At 53.1% G+C, this 20,015-nt stretch overlaps 5 protein-coding genes across 5 annotated transcripts; 1 reads left to right on the forward strand and 4 right to left on the reverse strand.

Annotated features, from left to right (window-relative positions):
* Window positions 1-7,335: 7,335 nt before the first annotated feature.
* On the reverse strand, window positions 7,336-7,644 carry CPAR01_15240 (uncharacterized protein; the record flags this gene model as incomplete). The annotated part of the gene is made up of 1 exon (XM_060499489.1): window positions 7,336-7,644. The coding sequence occupies one exon, from the start codon at window positions 7,642-7,644 to the stop codon at window positions 7,336-7,338; it is 309 nt and encodes a 102-aa protein (XP_060341921.1).
* Window positions 7,645-7,831: 187 nt separating this feature from the next.
* Window positions 7,832-10,495, reverse strand: CPAR01_15241 (leucine rich repeat domain-containing protein; the record flags this gene model as incomplete). The annotated part of the gene is made up of 2 exons (XM_060499490.1): window positions 7,832-10,366; window positions 10,463-10,495. 2 exons carry the CDS (start codon window positions 10,493-10,495, stop codon window positions 7,832-7,834), a joined length of 2,568 nt encoding a protein of 855 aa, XP_060341922.1.
* Window positions 10,496-11,279: 784 nt separating this feature from the next.
* CPAR01_15242 (uncharacterized protein) lies at window positions 11,280-11,748 on the reverse strand (the record flags this gene model as incomplete). Its single annotated transcript, XM_060499491.1, has 2 exons — window positions 11,280-11,632; window positions 11,664-11,748. Coding segments are annotated over 2 exons (438 nt in total), but the record flags the coding sequence as incomplete, so codon positions are not given.
* A 2,189-nt stretch (window positions 11,749-13,937) lies between these two features.
* On the reverse strand, window positions 13,938-14,216 carry CPAR01_15243 (uncharacterized protein; the record flags this gene model as incomplete). Its single annotated transcript, XM_060499492.1, has 1 exon — window positions 13,938-14,216. The coding sequence occupies one exon, from the start codon at window positions 14,214-14,216 to the stop codon at window positions 13,938-13,940; it is 279 nt and encodes a 92-aa protein (XP_060341924.1).
* Window positions 14,217-17,886: 3,670 nt separating this feature from the next.
* CPAR01_15244 (uncharacterized protein) lies at window positions 17,887-18,228 on the forward strand (the record flags this gene model as incomplete). The annotated part of the gene is made up of 1 exon (XM_060499493.1): window positions 17,887-18,228. One exon carries the CDS (start codon window positions 17,887-17,889, stop codon window positions 18,226-18,228), a length of 342 nt encoding a protein of 113 aa, XP_060341925.1.
* Between the last annotated feature and the right edge of the window lie 1,787 nt (window positions 18,229-20,015).

The following is a 20,015-nucleotide window of genomic DNA, read 5'->3' on the forward strand; positions in this document are numbered from 1 at the left end:
GCTAGTAAGGGTCGGTTCTTCAAGCAAGCTTTTCTGACATGTTCCGACGACAGACAAGCAAGCTCGCTGGACGATGATGGGCAGGCGAGGATAACCGCAAGTGGGGAGCTTGAGCTTTCGGATATGGGGGGGTTGTTACTTTAAAGAGCAACACCCCAAGGTACGTGATAATGAGATGTGACGAGGGAAGCAGCAAATCTCAACTTGTGTTATGCCGCGCCGGTTTGGCTTGCTGCGGGTGAGCAGGAAAGGATAGGGCTGGGGAGGACTGGACTCCAAGCTGGGCAGGACAAGACTAGTGAGATGGTATGGGAAAGAGATGGAGGGGACCGCCGTTACGGCAGGCGGATATCGGCGATGGCGGGGAACGACGGGTGGAAAGACGGACGTGGACGTGGGCGTATGAGAGACAAGTAGAGCAAGGCCGGACGAGAATGAGGAAAGGGTAGAGAGAGGACTGGGCGGGCGAGGGAGGGAAGGGCGAGACTTTGATCGGATATGGGACAATCGACCAGTCCAAGAGACTCATCAAAAAATGGGCAAAAGTACGAAGGACGCGCGCTTGTTACGCCCAACGTAAGTCAGGCCAGGTGAAGGGGACGGGGGAGTCGGGGGACTGGGGTGAGCGAGCTACTTGGACTGGAGCCCTTCAGGGAAGCAGGGTCGTGCAGTCAAAGTCGAGCTGTAGCTGGAGGCAAAGGCAAGGTCAAGGTGGTCAACAAGCTCGAGGCGAGTCGAGTCGCGCAACCAAGATGCGATGCGAAGCGGGGACTCTGAGAGAGAGGGTCGAGGATGCAGACCAGGGGAACTCTGAGAGGAGGAGGGGGGAGTGGGCCACGCAGGGTTCAGCTTAAAGCTAGGACCGCATTGTAGGGCAAGGGGGGGTTTCCTTCAAGACGGGAGCAATGGGAAATCCGGGCCCCCGTCATATCATCTGGATCAAGTCGGGTTGGGAGAATTTGAGAGGGACCCAAAGTCGTGTTCAAGGGGGTGGGCGAACCAAGATTGACTCACCTTTGTTCCTGATCTTCTGAAGAAGGCGAGACCCTAATGTCCCGTTCCAGCAGAACAGACAAGACCAGGTCCAGGCCCAAAACGGCTTTGACGGGACAGCATGGGGGTCAATACGCCCAAGTGCGCGGTATGCGTCTAGAGACAACCAGAACGGCGCCGCCGGCCTATGCAACGCTTCGGTGCAGCATGCCGGCCGAGTCTACCGCAAGCTTGACCCCAAGATTTCCGAGGTTAATGTCTTTTATCCAGAGTGTATTCCTCTACGTATATAAGAAGGACTTTGATAAAGGATGGTAATGATGATGATATGAGTAGTGAAAGAGGCACATATCAAGATGAATAACAGGAAATCGATCCCGTCCCCCACTCGTCTCCGTATGTACGATGTGATGAAGCGCTGGTGTGCAACGCTATTCAAGGCTCGTTTGATGAGGTTCAGAGTTCAGACGTACGAATAGATGGCCCCCATGTGCGTGGCACAGACACTTCGCAGCCAAGCAGTCGTCTCGCAGATCTTTCTTGCAGAGCTCATGCAGAGAAGAAGCATGGCATTCATCGTGGAGCTGGATCAATGTTTTGCAAGCCTCTAAAGCCAGTGGCGCCACCGCTCGCTAGCGTTGGATGAGAAAAGCAAGAGGCCCCGAGACATGCTTTTGAGATTTAGCGGCGGCGTTTGCTGCCTGCCCTGTCACCTCACTGCGACCCTGGACTGGTGGCTGTCTGCCATGCATAAGATACACGAGCTGGCCGTAGGGCGAGTGCCGGAGGTGTGGCTGGACCTTGAGAGGCCACGGCTCGGCCGAACGTCTTTGGGATGGGCTAGACTTGGCTAGAATCTGCTGGGTGGCCCCCAGGCTACAGTGAGCACGCGAGACGGGCGAGGCTTGCAGAAGCGTGTCCAAGATGTGAAACCATCATTCTTCTCCCTTTTCCCTGGACCTTGGGGCCGACACGACCGGAGATTTCCATCTCACATCGGTGTAGGCGACTAATCCATTGAGACAACGTGCTTCGATTGGAATGGTTCCGACAGCGTGGTAAGGCACCATCCCCCTCACATCGACTAACGTGCCGTGCGTGCTTCCCGGAGGATCGTTCACTGGGGCTGAATCGACTAAGCACCTGGATGACATTCTCCGCGTCGTTCTAATTTTCGCCTATACCAACGTTAGCTCCGGTTACACTTTACGATTGCTATGGCTCAGGGGTTACTGAGGCGCTGATATTGACTGAGGTAGGTCCTGGAGGCGGCAGTCGATATGCATAAATGAAGTTTGGATTGAACTAGAAGGCGCGAAGGCGCATCATGTATTGACACAGCGAAGTTGGTGATGGTGAGTGATGGTGGCGAACGATATTGCATAACACGGACGATGTAACGGGTAGGAATTGCCACAACGGAGCATCTCGATTGCTTGGTTGGGAGATGCAGCGAAGAAGGTTGTTGATTGCAACCTGGAAGTTACTAAGGTAGACACGGATACCCAAAAGAGGAACAGTTGGCAAGGTATGGGCAGAGCTACGTGTGCCATTCTCGGTGCCTCCTTCCAATGTCTTTTCCTGTTGCAGAATGCTCCTTGCTCCTTCTGCAACCAGACCGGCGCCGCCCTTCCTGCCTTCCGGAACCAAAGCCGGGTCGGAAGGAACTGCGACGGAGCCAAGTCCGGCCCGGCACTGACACAAATGGATGCTCATCCAGTACAAACCCCCGCTCCGATGCAGTCGCAATCGGCCCCGAGGACTGATTCTTTTCTCATTTCCCCCGCGCCCTTTTGAACTCGTGGCTACTGGTCTCATTACGGAAATCCACACCTGCATCGTCGCATCATCGGATAGTGCACTCTTCAAAGTCAAACATGAATCGCAACACAACACCGTTCATTCGCACGCCATTCAGTACAGTACTTGAAATCCAAACCCCGTACTCATAAATACTTACTACACACCCAGATGCCTTACTCATTCTGATTCCCCTGCAGCAGCCTCCTCATCTCAACTTGTCTAATTGAACCTTATCCAGTTAGCATTCATCTTTATAAGATGGCAGAAGGCCGAGCGATGTTTGATCTGGGCAGGTTGCCACAACACATACTTACCCGTCACAGCGCAGCACATGACGCTGCAGGAGCTGCGGATTTTCGCATCCTGGACATAGCTGGATCTGCACAAGAGTTCTTCACCGCAAATGGTCTTGGTCGGATAGCGCACTCACAGACCTTCCATCATCGTCATTGAATTGCCGTTTCCGGTGACACTTGGCTTTATCCAGACCCGACCGTCTGGGAGCATCTCCACTGCCCACTCTGATCTTTAAATCTCTAGGTACTCGTACACATTTCGTATTTCGTCAATGACAGCTAGAGATTCAGTCGACTGCAGTAGCTTTTGCCATTCGCGCCTGGCCTTTTCTTTCTCAACTTACCACTCGATTACAGAGCCCTCATTTTTTTTAGATCGGCATAGACTCCAGCATGAGAAGATTCAGCCTATCATTTGCTGCTTACCACTCGCAACGCTGTAGTAGCCCTTAAATTCCATATGTTATGTGGTGATCCCATTAACAAGACCATGGTTGAATACCTGCTAAAAGGGATGTACTGAGACGATTTCGGCCAAATTGCGACTATCGCTACTTAAAACCAAGTATACGGCTCTCTTATGTCGAGCCGGCCGCCCTGTTTTCTCCAGGTCCTCTCTATGGCAGGTCTGAGCAAAACTCGTGCTTAATTATGTCTATATTGTCTCGAGCTTGCACAACGCGTAGTGTGCTCGACGACGTTCGCTTTGCTAGTCTAGTCCTGACGTGGATCATTCTCCTACAACGGTCCTCCTCAGTCAGGTCGAACGTAGCTCCCACCAATCCTTCCAGCCTTGGTCTTCCGAGTTCATCGCACATCCAAATTACTATTCAATATACTGTCATCTGTTGGAAGATAGTCTCCAGATGCTTCCCACGGTAGACCATCCACTCATGAAGGCTGCAGGAATGTTTCGATCGCTAGCCACGGCATAGCAAAAGATAACGCATCTGTTCCCATCAGTCATATTCCATTTGACATCTTCTTTGCATCGTGAGGGAATGAGGCCTGAAATACAGAAAATGTGGTCAATGTGACCCGCGTACGGCATGGTTCCCATGATTGTCCGCATTACCACAAAGGGGCATTAGGTCGCAAACAGATTATAGTTTAGTATCTGACCTACAACTTACATTGGATGACACCAGGAGATCCAATAAGCCTTTCTGCTTTAAGAAGTGACTCGAAACTGAACCGGTCATGAAAAGAGCAGGCCCTTCCGAGCTACAGCACATGCATTGAAACTGTTAAGGTCTTAATGAGACGAGTTTTCCGCTTGAAGACAACATGTTCGCATATAGTATAAAGGCATATGAGCAACAAGACTTGTCTAGACTGAACTTCACGTAGTTAATTGCCCTCTCAGTCCTAGTCACACCATAGCTGCCCAGCAAATATTTCTCTAGCATATTGATGTAACTAACAAATCTGTGCCACCGGCTGTCGGTTTACATCCTCTGCAGCATTCCAACCTTGTGTCCCTTTTCGGGTTCATCACCAGAATCCCCACAGGCCCTGGCCGATTACAGCATCTCACTCTTCGCCACGACACCCTGGACACAGTCTCCTGGGTACGATGCAGCTTCTAATCTTCCTTACAAGACTCTGGCAGGGATTGTGCCATATTTATGGCTCTCAGTGCGTGTGGAACGATCTCTCGCATTATGACAAGGTTAGGAGAGAATGCATGAGAACAATTCAACGACAAAGCTTCATCATACGGGGTCCAGACTGTAGCTCATCGGCATTCAATCGGCCATCGAATGGACCCAAGCCTTGCTTCTCTCGTGTCTTATCGTTTCTGTCCTTTCTCGGCAATACCTCTCTGACATGTATTTGTGTGTTCAAAACGCTGCTAGGGATTCCAATGGTTGTAATTAGATCTCTCTCGTTGGTTCGAAGCTATCTCCGAGATGAAAGGCTTTCTTGCTGTATCATTAGCATACTCGGACAGGCGCACCTTCACCTTCGTGTGGGTATTTTTTTGAGCTCAAATCGAGGAAGATTCATTATCGAAAGATCTAAGGACTCAATCCTTCAGCCGCGGCGATCCCAACCACAGCCCACTTGGAGAAATTGCGCTCTGAGAAGTAAGCAGTAAGGGCTTCTTCCTCTGACACAAGTCATGGCTGTTTGACTTGAGGTCCGATCTCACCGGCTTCGGTAAGTTTTCAGGGACATAGCTGTTGCCCACAGCTCTTGTAGCACTACGTCCTAAGCCTTGATGAAGTTGATATCCTGTCTTGGAAGAATGGCACCCGCCCCGGCTACCTAGATCGAAACAACTTCAGTGTAGGCTAGCAGTGCTAGCCGCCACCTCGAACAGGCCACCCATCTCTCGCAGCCGTAATGCTCCCATGCCCACCATCCTTACCACAGTCGACCGGAACAGAACGCAGAAGATACCCAATAGCGAAGCCTAGGTAAGCTTTAGATGCGGTACTGTGTCGTGGGTTTCCGCCGCCCTTTGCAACGCTTTGATAGGAAAGTCCCGCAGACATGGATCAACACCTGACTCCTGGGACTTATGTCGAGATGAGATGGGAACAAAGAATTTGACTCTCTATAGCTCATTGTATCTCACGTGAATAGACGCAGTGCCGCTCTAGGTGACGATTGAAATGGAGTTGAGAAGAAAACAGCCCTCCTGTAGAGAAGAGTATTTCCGCTCTCCAAGTTATTGACGTCTAAAGCCGATGGTTGCAACGAGCTTATAGAAGATGGTCCGACCTATTCATAGATTGTCTTGTTTTGTTTTGGCCAGGCTCTTTGTTACCGGCAGCGATTATCGTCGAGGAAAGGCATTTGAACGCCTTATCTGGATGCGAAGTCCTGCGGGTTGGGACTTTGAGCTTCAGCAGTGCTAAACGCAGCCTTGGTGGATTGTAATGGAACATACTTCATCGGAGCTGCGACAGAAGCGAACGCTGTCTCTGATGATGATGAGACAGCTCTAGTCCGAGAGAAATATGTCTCACGACAGGGCCTCATTTTGGCTCATCGATCCCCTCTATTCCGGTACTCGCACCCGAATATCGGCCAGACAGGTTGGTCCCTGGAGAAAGCGTGCGTTCGATCGGTCTTGCCTTGACTTCAAGGTCTGGAAGTCAGACTACCAGAGGGCACGAGGCTAGGCAGGCCATTTGCCAACCAAGGATCGCACCCATAAAGTTCTTCAATACCCTGACAAGTGGTTCGCTAAGAATCAATGCAGTCACCCATAATCGCCATATTACCCTTGATAGCCCGGTTCTCGAAACACACCTCCACGAAGACGTTGGAATGGCATGAAATCGAAAAAGCCAAGTATCCTATGAACCCAAATACGAAGGCTTAAATTCAGCCTTTGTTCTAGACGGTAATCGAACTTTCAGCGCAGGATCATCAGTCTGCCCCCCCCCCCCCCCATCATCTACAAGAGCTGGAAGACACCTTGACTGCTGCAAACCTCGTAACATATCTCTCAGGTATTTCTACAGAACATTCCGCGAAGCTGACGACACCTGAAGTATCAAGAAAAGAAAAAAAGGAGTGACAGGATCCGGAAAATAGACTCTACCTCGGAGACAAGGTCAGAAGACCACAATAGCTACCAAATCACTCGCCCAAGCGGCTCTCAAGTGAGAGACCGAACACAACGTCAGAATTCAGATGTACGCGAATTATGCCTTGCCTTTACCCAGGTAAGGAGCGCAACACTATCCACTCTACTCTGAAATATCTCTTCTCCTCGAGAATGGCTCATCAATTTCCTTGCCTGTAAACACAATCGTTTCCTCTCGAGTTGCGGCTGAAAGGCAATCCATGCAGAAGCCCCCTCCTATGGCGATCCATATCTGTAAATGATTTCACTTGAGTTCTGTATCATCTGAGTCTGCCCTTTTACTTTTGAGCGGCCACTTCTCTACAGTCAGTTGGCTTGACGGGAACGCTGGCCACAGTCTTCAATAAAAACATTACCCAAGACAGCATATACGACAGTTAAGTATGGGGCTTCAGTCATTAGAGGCCACTCTCTTTCAGATCGAGCAGACTAGGTTTGTCCACCAATAACAATGAACGTGCCACAGATACATCACATTGCAAGGCACAGCGAAGGAAGCATGGCCAATGAGGTATGCGTTTCATCATGTATTAGAAGCCATCCACCAGCTTGTCTTATGGACAAGTATTCATCTACCATAACCAAACACACAATGCAACTCATGCGGGATTTTTTTCGTGCCCATGAAACCAGAAATGACTAAAGCCACTCGACATGTAGTTCCGCCAACGCCAAATTGAAGCCTGCAATACGAAAGGTAAACAAGTCTTGAGAAGAGAAGAAAGAAGATGCCTTCGCGCCCAATGTCACTCGCTTTTTATCCCTCCCATCCCAGTGATGCCCGAGAGAGACCTCTGTGTTGAGGTCGCGCCAAGAAACCAAACAGACGGGAAAGCGACAAGATCTACTGTGGCCTTCTACCACCTCAGGCGGTGCAAGAGATAAATGCGGAGACTGAAACCAGTTGACCGCCAAAACCAAAACGCCTTGTACGCTATGCTCTACCATGCTGGAAAATAATGACGAATAACACAATGGTTGGAGGCGAAGCCAACGGCCATGCTCGTGGCAATGCCATGTGCAATGCTGCAGAAGGAGAATTCAAGAAAGCAGCCCAACAGTAGAATCGAACCTCAAGAGGGGGGTGGGGGTATCATGAAGGGTATCATGTAGAAAGGGCAAGTTTTTTTTTCCTTTAGCCAAGGGTGCGGCCACTGTGAATGGCCGCGGGGTGGTGATGGGAGTTAGTCCGAGGGGTAGTAGGACTGGGCCGAACTGTCGAGGCTGGGCTGAAGTCTGGCACCAAGTATGTTGGCGGGCGAGAGGGATCCCAGCCCTCCTCACTGAGCACACTGAGGTAGCCATTCCCAACCTTGTCCCGCAATGCCTCGATCTTACGGCGGTACATTTCCCCGCTGACATCCCAGTCCTGGGAGTCTGGCGGAGCATCGCGGGTTGTGTAGATGGGGGGAAGTTCGGGAACCACGCTAGTGTCTATGCGGGGAACTTCAGGTTGGGAGTCGGCCTTTCGATTGTCGGCCAGAATGGCAGAGGGAAATGGAGGAATCTCAGGGGCCTGTGAAATACGGTAGTTGTTGGTGTCTGGACCGACTGCGGTGGCTGTGGCATCGGAGGCGAGCACCTTGATGTTCGCAGGGGGTGACGGCACGATACCAGGAGTCACCGTCACAGAGGCATCCGTGGTAGAAAGGTCTACTATCCGTCTCTTTGGTGTTTTGCGGCGGCGAGTAGAGCTAGTGTTCACCTCGCTGGTAACAGCTTTGGGGACTGGGCGCTCCTTGCGGAGAACTGAGGGCTCCTTGGGGATGTCGTAGATGATGGCTGGCTTGCTGACGTCAACAGCCGGGATGTCGGCGGGAGCGGGCTTTACGACCGGCACGGCGGCGGGCACCGGAGTACGCTCCACCAAGTACCTCCTCTCCGAATACGTGGGACCGCAGTTGTCAATGACAACGTCCTCGGTGTAGCCCGGGGTCTTGCGGAAGAGGTTGAAAATTGTGATGCGGTAATCCTTGTGGGTGCGGGTGAAGGGGTTGCCCTCAACCCAGATCTCCCGGATGTCAGGGATTCCAGTGAGTCTGGCCAGCTCCATAGGGTCTGATAGACGGTTGTCGCGAAGGTCCAATCGCTCGAGAGGATAGAGCTTCTCAATGCCGGCGATTGATTGCAGGCGGTTGGCGCGGAGGTTAAGAGCCGAGATGGCCGGGAGGGGATTGCGCGTCAAGGAGTGGAGCCCATCGATCATGCAGTGTGAGAGGTTAAGTGCGCGAAGTGCGGTAAGGGTAGCCAGACTGTCGGGGATCTGAGTGAACAGATTGGATGACAAGTCCAGGGAGTGAAGGGTGTTTGCGAGGGGAACCAAGCTGGTGGCAGGGATGGAGGTCATGGAGTTGTCGGCCAGACTGAGGTGCTTCAAGAACCGCCACTTTGATGCTGGAAGAACACCCATGCTCAGAAGATTCGAGGAGCTGTTGGCGCGGCTGTGGTGCCACGAGTCCGAAAGACTCGAGTGCGAGCTGCCAGAGCCGGAGCGACGAACCTTGTGGCCTCCTCTCATGTGGGAGGGGTTGCGGGAGCTGACTGGGCGAGTAGGCGAATTGCTACGTGGTCTTGATCCCTTTGGAGGCGACATGGCCTCGAACGTTTCCGCCCGAGCCAGAGATGGCCGTCTGCCTTCACCGTGAGCATCATCCACAGCATGGTCTTGCGTGCTTAGAGAACCAATGCCCAGGTCACCAATCGAATTGCGCGGGTCTGGTGAGCCCGGCATTGAGGGTGACTTGTGAAGTTCAGCGTGAGGAATGGTGGGACTTCTGCGAGGGCTGGAACTTGCGGGCCAAGGGGTAGTGGGCGATGATTGTTGCTTCGACGTCCTTCTCCGTCGCTTGTCCATATCATCAAGCACAATGTCAATTAGGATATCCGCAGGGTCCTCAACACCAGCGCGCTTCAGCGTCAGCGATCTCAGCTGCTCGGCCATGCGGTCCCATCCGAAGAATTGTCGGAAGTCGATGCTGTTCACCTCGAGGGCCTGGACATTCTTGAAGACGTATAGCGGTACTGCTGAGTCGAATGGGAACTCTTCGTAGCCGCGGATCAGCCGGGCGCGCCAGTCGGGGGCAAGGCGAAGGCAAGGAATTTTGGTGAAGGCCGAGTAAAGGTATTTTAAGTCAGCCTGCGTGGCCGCCTTCTGCCGCTCGGTTCGGGCGGCCGAAATGCTCGCGCCGATGCCAAAACTCGTCCAAAGTGCCGACATGCCTGACATGACGCTTCGAACGCTGGATACGGAATGGATAGAACCAACATCGGAGCCGCGGCTTCGGGATCTTTGGGTGTTGCTCAAAAAGGAGACATAGTTGGCGGATGTTGAGCTATCGTGTAGGTTCTCGAGACGAATCTTCATGGGGCCAACGGGAATGGCGAGTTCTTCGAATCGAGATAGTAGGTAAAACAGATGGTGCGGCGTCAAGGCTAGCTTCGCCGACTTGACAGTGTGCGAGGTGAAGTTGAGAGAACCGAGAGAAAGAGCGGATGCGAGTCCGCTCGAAGTCGAGGCCGAAGTCGAGGGCCTCTCGGGAACGACCGGTGATTGAGGCGTGGGAATGGAGCTGACGCTCTGAGAGGAGCCATGGCGAGAGGCAGCCTGTCTTCGGAATTGCAAGGCGTTGGCGAGAGCCTTTTCGTGCGTGCGCACAAAGCTGGCCAGTTGCTGTAGACGACGATGTTAGCACAAGCAGCACATCAGACCAGGCAGCAAAGCCCATCGGCAAAGGCATGAGAATATGGCTCTTCCGTAGTAGCGTACCTTTATGAACAACTCCCCGTCTTCCGAATCCATGATCAAGGACGCATCAGGGGCAGACGGAGTACAGGGTATGGGTATCTTGGGGGTCGGAAAGGAGGGAAACGGCGAGTATCGGCGCCTAATATGGTCGTAGAAGGTATCGTTCGTCTATAAAACCAGATATTGCTGGTAAGTCGGACGATGGAGGCCAGTCGTGACCGGTTACACCGCAGGCTGTACGAGGAGGGTTAGTATGTTGTTGATGCGTGGCTGAGTGCTTTTCAAGCAGGTGAGAGTGGGAAAATCGGAGTGAGAAGTCGAGGAGAACAAGAAGCGCCGTTGCGACACTCTGCGCAGGCACCACAGTCGGAAAAGATGAGGAGGCTCGTGAGAGGGACCACGAGCGATGTATCCCGGTTGCAGATGCTGCAGGAGCGGTCTTGTCTCACAACGCTGGAATTTGAGGGGGGAAGTACAAGACGCCGAGGACAACGAGGGGAATGTGAAGTGGTGTTGCCAACTCTCGAAAACACGGGGCGGCCGACGGTAGTGAGTGACAGATGATACAGGCAAAGGCAAACACAGGCAGACAGTGAATATGACAGCCAACAGCAAAGCAAGTGGGTGGTGCAGGATGCAAAGTGCAGTGTGCGAGGCAGAGATTTCCTCTTCTCGTTTCCTCTCCTCTGACGAGGCGGCAAGATAAGCAGGCAGTGTAGTGAGGAGTCACAAAAACCAGGCAACAAGCTGGGCAAGAGGCAAAAGGCAGCGGTCAAGAACCATGGTACTGGTTTCCTGGTGTTGTTGTTCTCCTGAAGGGTGGCCAAACAGAGGGCACTCACAGTTTTTTTCTCCTTGGTGTTTCTGGCGTGAAGCGAGATAGAGATAGCTCACCGGGGACAGTGGCTCTCTTTTCTCGGGATGTAGATTTCGGAGGGCTCCTCGTAGGAAGACAGAGGAGAGTCGAAGTCGGGTCGGGAGGGTAAGGAGGAGGTTGAGGGTATTCGGAATTGTGATTCGAGGTCGAGGAAGCTATTTCCAAACTCCTCACGACAACTCTGCACGACACAGAGAAAGGAGTGTGAGGGAGACCGAGAAGGGTCTTTCTTAGATGGAAGGGGGGTGGTCGGACGGGGTCCGGGTTTAATAATAACAAATGGTCGCCAACCCAGGCCGCTGATGGTGGTGGTGGTGGTGGTAGCGGTGCTAGGAGGGGAGGTAACAGGTATCGGTGGGAGTGGGAGTGGGAGAGAGAGAGAGAGAACCGAGAGGTGTGGTGCGCGGGTTAGAGCGGTAGGCGGTACGAGACTCTTTCCTTCCCTCTGGTCCTTGGATACCTACCTAGATACCTGGTAGATTTAGGTACAAGGTAGTGTACATGGATGTCCATAGAGCCGGTACGTACTCAGACAGCCCACGGTCGAATCAACCCACCCGCACCCACACCCTCAATCCACCAGATGCAGCGAACAGAGAGCCAGCGGCCAGCCTTCCCTGACGGGTGACCCTTGACCAGGACATGCTCGTTCGAATACCGACAGGGGACTCGAGGACCCATCTCAGTCTCCCACTTTTCAAAGGTGGATACAGATACTGGAAACTGGAGACTGATGATCCAGCAACATGCCATTGCAAGTATCTGAACATGGAAGAGATAGAAAACCCACAGACTCCAAGGACACCCTGATCGTCCAAGAGTACGGAGTACGACTGCTTTCCTTACCTTAGCATACTATCCCCTCAGCACCCGAGAACGCCCATGTTCAACTTAGCACCGCTCATTTTCTCTCTTAGTCGACCCTGCAGCCCGCACCCTGCCACAAGAGGCGCCAAGGAGGGTTCGCCAGCGGCAGCAGCGAGCAACATGGAGTGAGAGAGCTGGGACAAGAAGACGACGGTTGGTTGTGGATGGTGGTGGACGATGAGAGAGAAACCTCGCCAGAGTCGCCAGAGGCAGAGACTGGATGAGAAGGAGACAGGGTGGGAGTGATTGGAAGCTGGGGTCATCCCTGGTTTGTGGCGGCGGGTCATTCACTCAAAGCAGACCAAAGTACCCGGTACAAGCTGGAGCGCCATTTCCATTTCGACTGCAACTGCAACTGCCATTTTTTTTTTCGATCCCTCCTCCTTCCTCGTCTCACTCAACCGTTGGCGTGGCAGGTGAGGCAGGAAACAAGAGGAACTCACGATGCCTGCACCTGCCTCCTGTCTATCCTCAGCCTAAGGTACCTCACCTACCTACCTCACGCAGTAATCACGTCTGCCTCGCACCACAGATGATAATTGCAACCTGGCTTAGCTAATACCATTTTCAAATACTCGATACTGACTCTCTTCCTCCATTCTCTCTCGCTCGTTGCAGCTTGCATCTTGCAGAGCAGACTTGCAGAGACGTGCAGCCCGGCCTGCAAGTCGATGCCTCCGTGTGTTTCTGGTTGTCTCTAAACTCTGCTCATCACATTCTTTCCCTGCCGCCGCGACTGCCTGCTGCGCTGCACGTCTGTTTGACTTGCACCTTCAGTTTTAAGACGTGCATCGCAAGCGCAGCATACGGCGACAGGGTGCAGTTGCACCTCAGTTGACAGACTGATTTCGTGTGAATTCTGGCCCATGATCTTTTTTTTTTCTTTCTTTTTTTTTCTTACCTCTCGCTCTCTTTCTCTTTGTCCTGGGCTCCTCCGGTCTCCGTGCCTTTGGCACCTTGCCGATGCTTCTCCCAATGCAACCAACCCACACCCCCGGAACCTCATCATATCCTCCTCGACCACGACTACGACTCGAACCGGCCATCTCTTCTGTTGCGACTCGGTCACCAATGCCGCCGTCTCCACGCCGCCCGACCCCCCCCCCCCCCCCCCCCCCCCCCCCCCCCCCCCCCCCCCCCTCTTCCCCTCCCCCTCCCCCCCCTCCTCCCCCTTCCCCCCCCCTGCCCCCCTCCCCCCGCCCCCCCCCCCCCCCCCCCCCCCCCCCCCCCCGACGAGCCCCGTTCTCCTCGTCCCCTATTTCTTACATGCCTTCTTCCGTACTGCGTACTATCCGTACGCGATTTTCTCCCATGACTTACGACTACGAGAACCTAAGATGACATGCACGTGGGTCCCGTATCTAGTATCGCAGATACTGCTCAGCTCCAGACAGATAGTTATGTACATTAGGCGTCCAATCCGTCGAGCTGTCCGGCGCACGGTCGCTCCATCATCTCCCACCTCTGCCCGGCCCTGACAAGCCTGAGTAGTGGCTTCGTAGTAGACACCCTTGTTTTTTCCAGTCACCCTTCCTTCTCTTTTCCCATCATTTAATTCTCCGTGGCAGCACACATCAAAGCAGTCAAAACATCCATCGTCTTGCGCCTCCGACACCATCTTCTCCGTTGCTTGTCTCGCCATCGGTTACCGGGCGACCAACGGGCGGGCGTGCGGCAGCGGCGGTCAGATGACACCCGTCGCCATCAGCCGGAATGGAACACCTGCGAATAGACACGATTGTTCGCTGCAGTCTATCGGTCACCGGCCAAAGTGAGACTGACGGCTGACGGGCGCGAGGCAAAGAAACTGTCCAATGGTGCTTCGTACTCTATACAAGCACACTCCAGACCTCTCGCCCGCTTGTCGCCGAGATTTCGGAGCTCGTCTGGGGTGTGTAAGGAGGGGTCCGCCGACGAAGTGATCCTGGCTTGCGGCTGGGGCTTGCGCTTGGCCCCAAACGTGTGACAAGCGACGAGCAGCACCTCGTCAATACGGGTAGTGGAGGTAGCACGAAGAAAAGGAAAAGGCATGGTATGTCTCTGCCCCCGAATAATATCAAATCGTCGGCCATGTCCCCACCATGAACCGGCGAGTCTTATTCGAGTCTTCCTCGGTATGTCTGCACCTCTGGAATTCGTCAAAGGAGTTCATCACGATCAACAAGCACCAAGAGTATCGGGACTCTCTAGCAGTCGCATTCCTGGCACACGAGACAATCACATCATCGCGACCCCATCCGGATCCAGCGCATTGGGATGACCGGACGAGTGTGAGCATTGCGCCTCCAACCTCTAGAGCAGGAGCCAATTCGCTTCCCCAACTTGCCGGCCTCGGGTCCGGCTGGTGCGCATTTCCACCTCATTTTGTTCATGCGAACTAGCATCAAGGATCTCCAAAATCGGTCCAACCGCCAATTGCCATGGTATTCTTTTGTTTACACCATGGAAGGTGGTTGTTTTTGTTGACGGGTTCCCCGTCCAACTTGTCAATTTGTGCTGTATGGAGTAGTGGCAATCGGCTGCGCTTCTTATCAGGCTGTTGTCTCCGCGGGGTCGTCTGAAGGCGGTTGCCATCTGCCAGGAGAAGCCAAGCCCAGCAAGACCACGGGCCGTTGATAACGCATTCCAGCGAACATGGCCGACTCGTCATGCAAAGGACATTAGACTATAATGCCGTTGCCCGTGTCAAAAATGGACTGATTACGCCATTGTTTTCTGACGGATAAAGTCCACGTTGGCAATGCGATCTGCTGCAACTTGATGCCGTGTCAATATATCTGCCTTTGAGGTGTTGTCGTGATCGTCAATGTTTGACGCGACAAGACGCGGCGCGAGGGTTGCGAAGTTGCGATGCGGCATTACTTTTGGCGAATGCATAAGGTAACGTCGCGGGGCGTTTATACCATACCATTGCTATGGAACAATACTTCGTACTCGGTAGTTTTAGCCTGGAGACGACATGGGCACCAACATCGTCAAGGCATATACTCGGTATCGTAGTTGATATTGCCATGAAGGACGATTCAATAGCTCGAGTTGGTGACTGCAAAAGAAAAGCATAGTAAGATTGCAGCGGCTCAAGAGATCCAATGAAGCGCATGGATGGTCACGGCGACACTGGATCGTGGCGGAGAGGTCAATCTCGTCTTTTCATCGCCTGTTTCGCCTGGCGGTCCACTGGAAGCCCCCCAGCACGGTCATCCCATGTCGTGCGCTAAGGGATCCCGGGCAATATGGCACCCTGCAAGCCACTCCACTCGAGGACCCTCCATCGTCTTTTTGAGAAGTGTCAAGGGTACTTTGTACTTGCAAGTGTACGGATACAAGCACAACAAGGTGGTGGGTGGCGCCTTCCTCTTTCGAGCAATGGGCAAAAGATGCATCTCGCTCTCATGCGCAAACAAATCTCACTGGCTAGGATTGTGGCCATGTCCGTGCACTGCGCTCGTCAGACTTAGCGTCTTGGACTATAACTTGCCTGTCTTGGTACCGGTACTTTACGGAGTAAGGGCCTCCACCTCTTGAGGAGCAGAACGCAACAGGGAAGTCAGGGAATATCGGGCCAGCAGAAAGGCGTTCCTTCTTCGCGGTTGCATCTCCTCAACAATGATATAGCGATATTCAACGGCTGCTATCACCACCCGAAAGAAGAAAAGGGTGGTCCCTTAATCAGTCCGAATCCATGACTCTGTCTCTTCGCGACTATGGCCACCTGTAATTCGACATCAGATATATGAGCCTCATCTATCCGAAGGTACGTTGTTGATTCATACTGCGGGAACACTAAGGGCCACCATAGTGAATACCAGCCGTTAGTGAGAACAGGCAGTACAGTAACGTCGAGGCAACTTTAACCTTCTGGTTTCTGTCTTCCCCCAGATCATCCCTCTAAGCGTTTCTCCAGTTTCCAAGGGTTAGATTGAATGTTTGCCACTGCATTTTTAGAAGCTGGGCTGAAGAATCGACACCTTACCCAAAACCAGAATTCAAAAACCTGGGGTAATAGGACCAACATTCTAAAGGGCTGAGAAACATGTCCTGGATGAAACGTTTGTCCAGGCCGATCCCCAACTCAGATAGACATGTTTTGCGCCTCAAACGAGACTTTGACCGGACTAAAATAGCACATTGCTTCGACTCTGACTAGGCAACTTGGGTAAAAGCACGTTGATGATAAATCCAAATGAAGAAACTAAAGTGCTGCCAAACAACACCAACCACCACGTTTATTCACTTAAAGTAACTAGGTACTTGCAATGGCGCACGTTTTCTCTCTGAACCAAGTCCTCTTTCTACTCGGCGCGCGAACCCTTCGGACCCGACTCTGGAGCCAAAGAGATCCGCGCTACTATTTCGAGAACGAACGGTCAACCCAACCCTTCTCCAACGACATGACATGTGCCCTGCGCTTAATACCGTTTATCCGCACCGAGGCGTGGTAATTAACCTGCCTTGTCATCTTGATTACCCAACCGTGCAGATATTCTGGGTATAAGCCTGGACACAGCTCCTTGGGACATTATCTACCTTACCTTGCAGACATCGATAGTATCCAGAGTTTTTCTTCTTCTTCTTCTTCTTCTTTTTCTTCTTCTTCTTCTTTTTCTTCTTCTTCTTCTTCAGTGTTTTGTGAGTCTTGACCGGTCCTTCAGGTAGGCATGGAAAGGGACCAAAGTATAAAGGAACTCCCAAAGAGTCAGGAGGCGGGGTCGGCCGTTCGAGCCTACCTAGATACCTCTTCAACTCCAAGTTTATCCATGTCTCTTGCAATATAAACGTCCCTCAGTTAAGGCACCTTACCTTGGGTCCTCCGTACTACGACTCAAGGCAGGTGCCCTTTCCCAAGGTACCTTACTACACGTATTTCAACATGCTTCTGTCGAACCTGCCATCTTTCTCCGAGCGCCACGCCAAATGGAAGTCACGATGATCATCTACAGAAGTGACTGCTGTGTACAGATGCTCTTTCCCCCCATGCCAGTCAACCAGTTACAGACTCGTCCCGCTGGTTTCCGCTCGTCGATCTTGGTGCGGTACCCATACTTTTGTTGCGCGTGCACGCATTCCCATTATCATCCTCCAAATCTCCAGGTGCCCCTCTCCGCTCTATCGTCCAATTAGACCATTGGCACCATCCCTTTGCTTCCTTCCATGTGCCGTCGTCACTTGTACCGAAACATAGCAAAGAAGATCTTTACCTTTCCTTCCTCGGCCGAATTGCACATCACCTTGTTTCCTCCCACCTTTTTTGCTACATGCATGCAACATGTCGGCAACGCACATTTTCTTCCAGCACATATCACATACCAGAGAATCGAATCAAGCAGGATGAAGATGGGGCCCGAATTGCCAAAGAACGCGTTCCGCCGACACGGAGCCAATCCGAGCAAGGTTTGTAGCTGCATCCTGGGCGGAAACGGAGCAGCAATTATGTCATAACTCCACCAGCTCGAAGGGCCGTGATGCCACCTGATTGGGAACGCAGCGAAAAGCACCACAGCGCAACTTCGCAACAGACCTCGTCGTCGATGCGAGGGCATGTCATCCTGCCTCTGACCCTCCGCCCTTCATCCCTGCAGACAGCCAACGACCCTCCACCAGCCGATCCCTCCCACGGCCATTCTTCACAACCTCACCCCCACTTCACCCTTCTTTTCTTCCGCCTGGCTGCCAATCTGAAAGGGCAGACGCCGAATTGTGGATGGCATCCCCCAGTGCCAGCGGTCTATTCCTCTTCGGGGACACACCTGGTTCAATCTTCACCACCATCATGCTGTTCCCCTCCGGCCAGTGTGCAGGCGCGGGCAAGACAGAGAGAGTAAACCGGCCAGAGAAGACCGCGCCCGCCGTCCCCGTGGGACATTTACATCGTGGCAGACGCGCGTGGAATATCATCGTGCACCGACGTGCAGCACCACATCATCCACTCTACCAACCAACAACCCATGTCGTCTCCGGGCCCTCTCTTTCGCTCCATACGCCGGGCCTCTTTTCCATCGTCCCACGTCCACGGCCCCGATGCTATGCTTCAACTCTGTCATGACGCATGCTCTTTCACGTCGCAGGTCGACGTGTGGTCACTACCTATGCGCGCTCTCTAGACTCTCTCCCATGAGCTGGGATGCTGACGCGCTGTTACATAAACGCACCCGCTCGGCATTCATCATTGTGGATTCAGGAACGGGGACTCGATCGTCAAGCAGCCTCATTTTGCGAATAGCTGCATTTTCCATTGAGATTCACAACAGCCTCGACGGAGGAATCGTACGGCGACGCTACGGATACCGCCTGAGACGTTCTCGACCGGGAACGTTGCAACAATGTCGGTCAGCCGGCGGAGTGCACGGCCGACCCTCTTGCGCGGGTGCTTGCAGCGGCGGAAGTGTGTGTGCACGCTACATCTGTCGCCCACAAGTAGACGATACATGTCAACTTTGGTGTACGCGGGATACACACTACACTACACCCTCAATTTACTGTTCCTGCACGCACAATGGGTGAATTGACGGCGACGAGTACCTTTTGAACCTCGCCTACCTACAACCGCCAATCGCCAATCTGTCCGCTTCCCCTGCCCTACCACTCGCTCGATGCGATGCCGTGCAGCCCCTCATTTTCACTCCGTAGACTACCACCATGCGCGACGAATCTCTCACACTCTGCAACACATTTCTTTGCGCCTTCATGTCGCTGCTGCTCTTCACCGCTTCTCCGCTGTTCATCGGAATGTCCTAGAATGAGGCAAACGAGGAACGGGCAAAGGATGAACAATACGACTATTTTTCCGTGTCTCGCGTATTGGTTGCAACGCTGAACACCTTTTTTGATCACATCGAACCTTTGCCCCGTCGCATTCTCAGGTGTCTTCGTCTGGCGGGGTCAGCCTCAGTGCCATGTGCCCCGCGCGGGAGTGGTAATGAACCAGAACATTCATCATGTGGGCGTGGCTGGACAGTGCCGCGACGTCCTCCGAGCCACCGACACTGATAGCTAGTCGTTGGAGCTCATTACCCAACCCTTTTCCTGCCGCCACGAACGGGGCGGTTCGTCTGGCGGTCTTAGATATCTGAGACCTGGTACCGGAGTAAGGGCGAGGCCGGAAAGGCGCAATCGCTGTAAAGCGAGTCAGTCCCATATCTCAGACGACTACTGATATTCTGGCGTTTGCGCTGACCCAGGCACGAGAGAAGCGATCATCAGGCACTTGAGGCTCGTTCTCAGGGATGGCTCTTGTTTGGTGTGGTTCGCTGCACTGAGAAGGGCGGTGGGAGGATGCAGGTGGTGCACTACCAGACTACACTACAGCACCACCTCGAGCCTAAAAGACATGATGGAGGGCAGATGCTGTCTCCTCATTCGACGTTGGTTTGTCCATATCAGTGAAACATGGCCCAGACCGAACCAGGCCGCCTACGAGGTTCGCGACTTTTGACCTGCAGGCGTCAAAATCATTTGACATTCAGACATTTTCCTCCGCATCCTAATCGGGGTGCGTGGTCTTATCCGAGAGTCCAGGCCTGCAGACGGGGAGAAATCGCCTTTGATCGTGGACGAAGCCGTGATACTATGTCGTTGAACCCGAGCCGAGAAGAATGAACCACGACGGCCAACCACCGAATTCGCAGATGCCTTGGAAGTTGGAACAGGTTCCGATGCCAAGGGAGCGTCGCTAATGGACTAGGGATGAGCGGCGCCGCTGCGAGCATGTGAGCCCATCCATGGTGCAACGGAGCCGCCCACCAATGATGGGCCGGACATGCGAGGCTGGAGAGTCTATGAGTCTGGGGACTGGGAAGCGGGAGGACCGCTGACTCGCCAGCCAAGAGAGAT

This window comes from Colletotrichum paranaense (genome assembly GCF_030867605.1).
Source record: "Colletotrichum paranaense strain IMI 384185 chromosome Unknown Scaffold_18.1, whole genome shotgun sequence".
NCBI classification, from domain to species: Eukaryota; Fungi; Ascomycota; class Sordariomycetes; order Glomerellales; family Glomerellaceae; genus Colletotrichum; species Colletotrichum paranaense.